We start from the raw sequence: 8,569 nt of genomic DNA, 5'->3' as shown, positions 1-8,569 counted from the left end.
GGAAGGTCAGAACTGCCCTCCAGAAATGCCTCCGCCTCTGCTTCTCCCATATCCACACTGGCCAACCACCTGCGACACACACTACAGCGAAGAGCAAGTACCACCATCCCAAAGGAGCACAGAGAAACAACTGAGGAGCCACGGAGCCTCGTTGGAGGGTGACTGAGCAAGGAGCAGGGTCGAGGAGATCAGGGGTCACTCAGGCAGATGCTCACTCACAGGAGGGCACTGCATCCACCAGGTGCACAAAAAGAGAAGACAAAGTCAGACAGCCATTATTTTTAATTCAAAGTAAGACATCACCTGGGCCAGATGCCTGGCATTTGCCAGCCAGCAGACGAGAAAAGCTGTTAGCTCTCAGCTTGCCTGGCAGATATCTATCTATCTATATATAGATAGATAGATAGATATCAGGGTACCAGCCCAGCTCCCTCCCCTTGAAGGGAGTCTCAAAGACTCCTTTTGTGCTGGGGTTACAGAGAAGGTGAGCTAAAGTCTTGGCAGGCATTAACTGCTCCAGTGCAGGCAGCTAGGAGAGCGGGAAGGAAGTGGAGTCAAGGACTACCATGGTGACACTCCAGAGTGTAAGAAGGCACACGGCAGTTCCAGGTTCAGGATGCTCTGTAATTCCACTGAATTGAGACTAGGCACAGCCAGCCTCCTGTCTTCTACCCAGACCTCTTCTGCCAGCTTGGCCAATCAATCTGTCCTGAATGCCACCATACATCAGACTAGGAAGCAGCCTGGGCACGAGGCAGATGCCAAACTTCTCCTGGAAGTATGTAATCTTTACCCTCCCTCTTCGTCCTTTCAAGAAGCCTCATTCTAGGGGAGGGTCAGCGGGGCCAAGCAGCACTGAATTCCTTCTCCAGCTCCTGGACAAACTGGTCATTGAGGAAAAGCAGCTGCCCATGCGGCAGGAAGCGGGTGAGGATTCCCTCAATGCGGTCAGCTCGCAGCAAGAAGTTGCTACCCGGTGTCAGCAGCCGGAGGTGGTCAAGAAGGAGGCGGACCAACAGCCGAAGGGTGCTCTCAGCCAGCAGCAAGTTCTCCTGGGTATCCAGCACCAGGGCAAAGCCTAGGGAGAGCACACCCAGCCACACCACTGTCTGTGGCTCCTGGAAAGGGTCCCCAGCTCCCAGGTAGAAGGCTCCATGAGGGGCCTCATGCAAGGACACAGGCTCATCTGAGAACTGAGGCTGCAGGTCTGTGGAGGGACATCCAGATGCTTGCTGCTGCAGCCTGCACAGTGACTCCACCTGTCTGGAAGAGGCGTCAGGTCAGTCTGGCCAGCTGAGAGGCCTGGGACGACCACCAAGGCACCACACACACACACGGACACACACGGACACACACGGACACAGACACTTGTGTCAACTTCACAACTTCCATTGTAGCTGGGAGCTGCTAATACCTCTTATCTTGGGTAAGGAAACTTAGGCTTAGAAAGCTTAAGTGATCTGCCCAGGGACACAGAGCCAGGGAAATGTGATGATACAGAAATCCAGGCTCCAGCCTGTAGGCTCTGAACCACTTTACTCTAAAGGGCCAAGAGAAGACAGGATCTGAACACCGCTTCCTAGGCTGGAAAAGGACGAGGAGCTGAGGTCTTGTCTCACGTGCCTCACAGAAGCCTCCTCCACAGAGAGGCACATAAGTGATGAGAAGAACGGAGGCATCCAACGGGGCCATCTGACCTCTCAACCATTCACCCTTCGCCAAGTCATGAGCACCTCCCATGTAACTGCCAAGGCTGCCTCCGCTGCTTCCTGAATCACGTTCTAGAATAGGTCACTCACAGGCTGGCTTTAAAGCCATTTGTCTAGCTGGGTATGGTGATGCATGCCTAAAATCCCAGCATCGGGAGACTGAAGCAGGAGGATCAGTTTATGGTCAGCCTGGAATACAGAGAGGTGGAGGCCAGCCTGAACTAGATAATTAGGCTCTGTCTCAAAACAAAACAACTATCTCTAAAAGGCCATTGTTTAGTTCTCTGTCTGTGCTGCAAGGGAACCAGGCTGAGAACAAGGGGGTGGCGGGACCTGGCAAAGAGCTGCATACTTCATGTGGGTCTGGGGTGGGAAGGTCCCAGTCTATCCACTTCTCTTATACAGTGTTTCCAAAACTGCTCTGAGTCTCTGGCATTCAGCAGCCCTGAGTAGAGTCCTAATATATCATGTTCTCTGTCTTCTGAAGATCTCCACTGTAAAGCATGTTTCATTTGCATGAGTCTGCCTGCCTATACTCAAATCTCCATTTCTAGCCACTTTTTAGTTGCATAACCTCGGGCAGGTTAAGTGCCTTAAACACTCTGTATTTTAGTTTATTCTCCTGTAAAGTGAAGATAATAACTATGGCCACCTCAGAAGACTGTGAGGATTAAATAATACACATGAAATTCCGAGAACCATCGTGACAATTGCATTCTTTAACTCTTTTTCATAGTAATAGTTACAAACAGTGATGGGAGACCAGGGGATTCTTAGTCTTCCTACACTATCCTACCCCAGCGTCCCTCATAATCAGATCTGTTTGATGAAGCTTGGGCTAGTCGGTGACATTACCTGGCCACGGCCAAAATCTGTTCCTTGCGGAAGAGCCTGTCCCTTTCTGCACCATGTGGCCGTGGATCATCGGGTGACTTCTCAGCACCAAAGACACAGGAGTAGAGCACTCGGCAAAGGCCTGTATCTTCCAAATTTGGGGCCCTCAAGGTATGGATGAGGAAGGCATGAACCATGGCTCCAGAGTGGGTGTTCCAGAGAAGCCAGAGACCTACGAGGAGAAAGTGAAACCCCTAATAAGGAGGCACCCTCAAGAAGGGTATGGCCTGGGAGTGTGTCCAGAGAGTGTTGTGGTTGGACACTGATCACCTATCTACTTAGATACACCAGCCTATGAATAATGTAATGTCTGGTCTGCATCACAGAACAAGGACCATGGCTGGAGAAATCTCATACAACATTAAACCTACTTCTGCAAAACTATCAGGGAAATCTCCCAGAGCATCAAGGTCATGAGAGTGCAGGGGAAAAAAAAATGACGAACTGAAGGAAATCAAGAGACCATAGCTGAATGCAATGCCTGTTCCTGGAACAAAAATAACCCAGATTCCATACTGTGCACCATTAAGACAACTTCTAAGTATGGAGTATGAGACGGAAGTCTTGATCAACGCCACTTGGTTTTGAATGTAGGAACATGTCTTTGTTTTAGAAAACACATAAGAAAATAATACCTCTAAATGCTGCATCTGCAACTGATCAGTTGGGAGAGAAAGTATAGAGCGAGTGGGGCAAACCTTACATAAAGGGATCTATTTAGTTAACTAAAACTATTTCAAAAATAAGAGATGGTGGCACATACCTGAAATCTCAGCACTCGGGAGGTGGAGGCAAGAGGATCAGAAATTCAAGTCAGCCACAGACACATGGGGAGTCCCTGGCTGCTCTGGACAACGTGAGACAGTGGCGACCCCGGGGGTGCAAGGCTGAGGGGACAGTGGTCAGCCTCGGTTAAGGCTAAACAGATCAAGAATTCAAAGTTACTCAACAGGAAGGTTCGCAAACCCGCTTCAGGAAGGGAACCCAGATTTGTAGGCCTTGACCTCTGGTCACCTTTCTGCCGCCGGGAGGGCGCGTCATCATCCCCGGCCAACATGCTCCCGCTTCCCCTGCCGGCCCCATTACGTCACTGCGGCGCGCGGGCAGCGGCGCGCTGCACTCTGGGGGTTGTAGTGCGGGCGCAGCCCTGGGTCTGTGGTCCCGGCGGGACGCCCTACTTCCCGAGGGCGCGTAGGCTTCTGACCCGCCGATCCCCTTGGCTGCGAAAGCGGCCCGGAGGGTTCGGGGCGCCGGCGAGCTTCTCTGGAGGCGCTGGAAAGCCCTTGACTAGCTGCGGCCTGGCCACCGCGAGGGTGGCCGCCAGGGGGCGCTGAGGCCGCCGCCACATGAGCGGAACTTTCCACGGAGAGGCTACCCGCAAGTTACGGTGCGGTGTAATGACCGGGTGGCAGGAGCAGAGACCTGCCTGCAGAAACTCACATCAGACTGTGAGGAATGTGACTTTACCCCAGAATGTGATGACTTTGGAAGGAGATTCGAATATGTAGGCAGTTGTGAAGATTTTTTATTGTTGATTCCTTCAGTGGGTTAAGGCTGGTCCTGGATTTGACATAGGATTCCAGTTCCAGTCCCAACTTTGTCGTAGTCGTGTATCCCTGGCAGGTCTATCAACTTTGTTAGGCCCCAGTGAAACCCCATATAGTGACAGCTGGGGCAAGCTGTTTAAGGCCTTTTGTAGTCGCTGCTTAACTCCGCACAGGGAGGCCATCAGAGGTACTTAAAACTTAAGAGACCTGAAACTTACGTTTGAACCAGGTGGTGCCAGGTTCCAGCATTAGGGTGAAGATCCAGTCTGGAAACATGGCCAAGAGGTGCTTGCGGCAAAGATGCACACCACATTCTTTTACCGCTTGCAAGGCATGTGAATTCCTTAGGCTTCCTTAAGTATGCCCCTGTGTTCTGTGCCTCAAAGTCCCCACCAGGGCTGTTCCCTCAGAGTAGAATCCCTTTTCCCTTTCTAAATGAATCTGATCAAAACTTTTGTCTCTCTCAGGGTACATCTGCCATGGTTCCCATCTTCGCTCCCCAAGGCTAGGATGGCAGTTACTTGAATACTGTCTGAGGACAGAATGAAGGAGCAGAGTGGCCCAGGCCGGGGTTCTGAAGAAAGATCTCCATGAAGGACTGCATTCTGAATCCGTTAGGCCATAAGAATGGACAGTTTGCAGGGGAACAGGTAGTGAGTGCCCAGGGTGTGGGGGCTTGATGACAGGGGCAGATGAAAGGATGGGCCCAGAGGCAGTGTGGGGCCTCAGTCAGAGAGCTAGGGAATGAATGATATTGGCTCCATTCTTGGCAATAGTTCTGAGTCCCCAGTCCCTATCACTCTGGGCCAAGCCTCATGTCTGCCAGCAGATTGTAACAAAGCATTGGCAGAGGTCTGCAGCTGCTGGGGGCATTGGGAACATGATATCCTGGCCTCTGTTCACCACTCAGGCAGTCCATGTCAAGTTCAAAAGCACTGGAGAATTGACCTTGTGTGGGGTGTGTGGAGAAGAGTGCACTGAGCCATTACCCTGGAGGACAGTGGAGGACCCGGATGAATGTGGTAGCACAGGCTTCCCTGGTGAGCACTGGGGGCAGGCAACAATGGAGGTCTCGCCTGAGAGTCTTGCTAAGGGCTGGTGTGGGAGTGCCCTGAGAGATCCTGTCCCTGTGGCTGCTGACCTCTTCTGATTTTGACCTGTTGGGCCCCCTGGAAACATTCAGTAGTGTCTACTTCATGTTAGCCATGCACTTTACCATCTAGAAAATCCACTAAAATAATCATTTACTTTGAATCCTTTTGTTCTCTCTCTCTCTCTCTCTCTCTCTCTCTCTCTCTCTCTCTCTCTCTCTCTCTCTCTCTCGTGTGTGTGTGTGTGTGTGTGTGTGTGTGTGTGTGTAGCCCTGGCTGGCCTCAAACTTAGAGATCTGCATGCCTCTGCCTCCCAAGTGCTGGGATTGAAGGCATGCACCACCACTGCCCGGCTTGAATTCTGGTTTTAAAATGAACGAAGAGCCAGAAAGTGCATCCCAGCACTGGAGAGGCAGAGGTGACCAGTTAAGGGTGCACAGGGAGACCTTTCTCAAAAATAAATAAGCCGGGCAGTGGTGACGCACGCCTTTAATCCCAGCACTCAGGAGGCAGAGGCAGGCGGATCTCTGTGAGTTCGAGGCCAGCCTGGGCTACCAAGTGAGTTCCAGGAAAGGCGCAAAGCTACACAGAGAAACCCTGTCTCGAAAAACCAAAATAAATAAATAAATAAATAAATAAAAATAAATAAATAAATAAGCTAAGAATGTAATAGAATCCTTTCCCTGCAGTAGGAAGATACAAGATTTGAGTTAAGTATGGTTCAGATTTATAATATAAAAAGGAATCTGGGCATAGTCTCCCCTTTGGCAGATGACTCAGTCACACATCACTGTGCTGAATGGAAAGTATTTGGAGTGTGAGCTCTGCTTCCCACAGCAGCCAACATGGAGGGAAGAGAGGAGGAGGGGAGAACTTGGCCAAGATGGTGAAGGACGGACATGATCTGAAAGAGACTGGAGAACCTGATATGGTACCATCACAAGAATGCGTTCCCTGGGGAGATACAAATAAACCTGTACCATTTCTGTACAGAGCATGACGTCAAAACAAAGAAAGATTCCGCCAGAGCCCAACTTCGGGGGAAGAATGAGTTCCTCCAGCCTATTTATTAGGTACAGCCCAGGGGGAGAGGCTGGCTGGTCTCTGTAGGTGAACAGTCTCAGGCTGTACACATCCAGGAGGAGGATGCTGGAGGTGCCAGTCTTTGCACACACTGATCAGTCATTCATAAACACGTAGACACTGACTCCTCGGAAAGATTTGCCATCTCTCTTGTACCTGGTCCGTATGGGCTTTGCAAATTTCCCATGAGTCAATTGGAGTCCTTGACAGGCTGTGCTCTTGTCAAAACACACATTCACTCAGGACTTCCTCCACTCCCTGTGGGAATGCCAACAATCAACACGCCTGGTCTTGGAAGTCTCTTGCAAGTCTGATGAAGATGATGGCTGTTATACTTGGAGGAGAGCGTTCTACAGCAGGTTCGAATGCCTGTAATTATAGCACTCGGGAGGTAAAGGCAAGAAGATCATGAGTTCAAGGCCAGCCTCCGCTACGTAATGAATTTGAGGCCAACCCGAGCTACTGAAGACACTGTCTAAAACTGGGGGTCGGGAGGAGGAAGAGTAAAGCATGCTATCTATCCATTCATGAGCTGAGGACACTCCTTGGGGTACTTCTAGCAGGTTTTATGCAGACAAGTGCAGTAGCCACAGCAGGTAGGAGTTAAGAAAGAGGAGCAACAAGCCTGGCTGGGCGGTGGTGGTGCACACCTTTAATTCCAGCACTCAGGAGGTAGAGGTAGGCGGATCTCTGTGAGTTTAAGGACAGCTTGGTCTACCAAGTGAGTTCCAGAACAGCCAGAGCTGTTACACAGAGAAACTCTGTCTCAAAACACACACACAGACACACACACAGACACAGACACACAGACACACACACACACACACACACACAGACACACACACACACAAAGTAAAGAAAGAGGAGCAGCAGATTCATAGATGGGAAGAATCCAAGCATTGACCCTGCAGGAGCAATCTGTGTAGACTACGTGGAGAAGGTAATATCTGTGGACTAAGTTGTAGCAAATAGTCCACAGATACTGGACTAAGAAGCCAGGCTTCCTAGATTCAGACTCCCATAACCTTCCTGTGTTATCCCAAGGACCAGAGTCCCATGAAAAATTTCTCCCCAGTACTAAGGCACTGAAAGCACCACCTGAGGTAGGGTTCAAACAAACTGTAATCTTGCATAGATGAAGTGCACAGACATGCATGCAGGCAAAACACTCATACACATAAAAATAAATAACTTTTGGAGTTGGGGATTTAGCTCAGTGGTAGAGCGCTTGCGCAAGGCCCTGGGTTCGATCCTCAGCTCCAGAATAAATAAATAAATAAATAAATAAATAAATAAATAAATAAATAAATAAATAACTTTGTTCAGGTAGTGGGACCTGTGGTGTCATTATCTGACCTTTTGCAGCCCTCAGCCATCTGTGACCCCTGAGGCGGAAAGACCTAGCTGCAGATAGTAGTGGGAAGCAGCTGGGGCCTGGAAGTGCTGGAGTCATGCCACGTGATGATCACAGACACATATGTGATAAAACCACTTCATGGGTTCCTGCACGTGGAGCCAAAAGCACCGCTAGCCGGTGCAGCATGGGAAGTGGGCAGAGGGGAGCCTAGCACCTAGTAGGGACTCAGTGGCCCCGAGGCAGATGAGGGAGGCATTTATTAACCCTGGGAAGACAGGTATTGGTGGCAGCTCAGAGACTGGCGGTGGGATGGGGTGGGACAGGCCAGACACACTGGGTTATGGCCGGCCCTCTCCCGAGGACAGAGCAGTAGCATCTGGGTATGCTGGGGCAATGAGTTGCATGTTGTTTGTGTGAGGCTCTATATTAGCCCAGCACTTGAGGCAGGGATGGGTACACTAGAGATTCAGGTGTGGAATTCCGTGTGAGTGTAACAGGCAGAGGAGGTGAAAAGGAACAGCATAAATAAGTTACTACTACAAAAACGGAGGAGCTTCAAGGGAACAGATGGCTGGATCCATGACCCAGCCTATCAGCCTAGATGGGGCAGAGAGCCACACCCCATGTTTTTTTCTCTTGGATTGTAGAGGCCTCCATCACTCCACACACCCCCGCCTTGCTCTTTGCAGTGGTCCTCCAAGTTAAGGGTTGCCTGCCTGCAGCTGCTGCACATTCCCAACACTTCTTCCCACTGCCACCCTGCCGCCACTCAGTCCCCCAAAGACCACCAAGAGACCAAATCTGACGTAAAAGCAAAGAGTCTTTATACTGTTGTGAAGAGCCTAGGCCTCTTCATCCATCTGATGCATCAGCAGAGCAGGAGAAACC

General features: G+C 50.5%; 1 protein-coding gene across 2 annotated transcripts; it reads right to left on the bottom strand.

Annotated features, from left to right (window-relative positions):
• Positions 1-264: 264 nt before the first annotated feature.
• On the bottom strand, positions 265-3,495 carry Ap5s1 (adaptor related protein complex 5 subunit sigma 1). 2 transcript variants are annotated; one of them, XM_059259589.1, is made up of 3 exons: positions 3,367-3,495; positions 2,565-2,775; positions 265-1,263 (listed from the first exon to the last, which is right to left on the bottom strand). In XM_059259589.1, the coding sequence occupies exons 2-3, from the start codon at positions 2,738-2,740 to the stop codon at positions 837-839; spliced, it is 603 nt and encodes a 200-aa protein (XP_059115572.1). In that variant the 5' UTR covers positions 2,741-2,775; positions 3,367-3,495; the 3' UTR covers positions 265-836. The 2 variants fall into 2 exon arrangements, with proteins under 2 accessions (XP_059115572.1, XP_059115573.1); XM_059259590.1 differs by having other exon boundaries at positions 1,079-1,259.
• Positions 3,496-8,569: the final 5,074 nt, after the last annotated feature.

The sequence above is a fragment of the Peromyscus eremicus genome, chromosome 4, assembly GCF_949786415.1.
Source record: "Peromyscus eremicus chromosome 4, PerEre_H2_v1, whole genome shotgun sequence".
NCBI lineage: Eukaryota > Metazoa > Chordata > Mammalia > Rodentia > Cricetidae > Peromyscus > Peromyscus eremicus.
Note: the sequence above shows the minus strand (reverse complement) of the source record. Positions and strands in the feature narration are given on the sequence as shown.

What these genes read in the sequence shown, in the direction of transcription:
- Ap5s1 (XM_059259589.1), bottom strand. Translation starts at nt 2,740, where the DNA reads ATGGTTCATGCCTTCCTCATCCATACCTTGAGGGCCCCAAATTTGGAA. An exon ending in CAGATTTTGGCCGTGGCCAG is followed by an intron (nt 1,264 to 2,564) that starts GTAATGTCACCG and finishes CGCCTCTTCCAG; the next exon opens with ACAGGTGGAGTCACTGTGCA.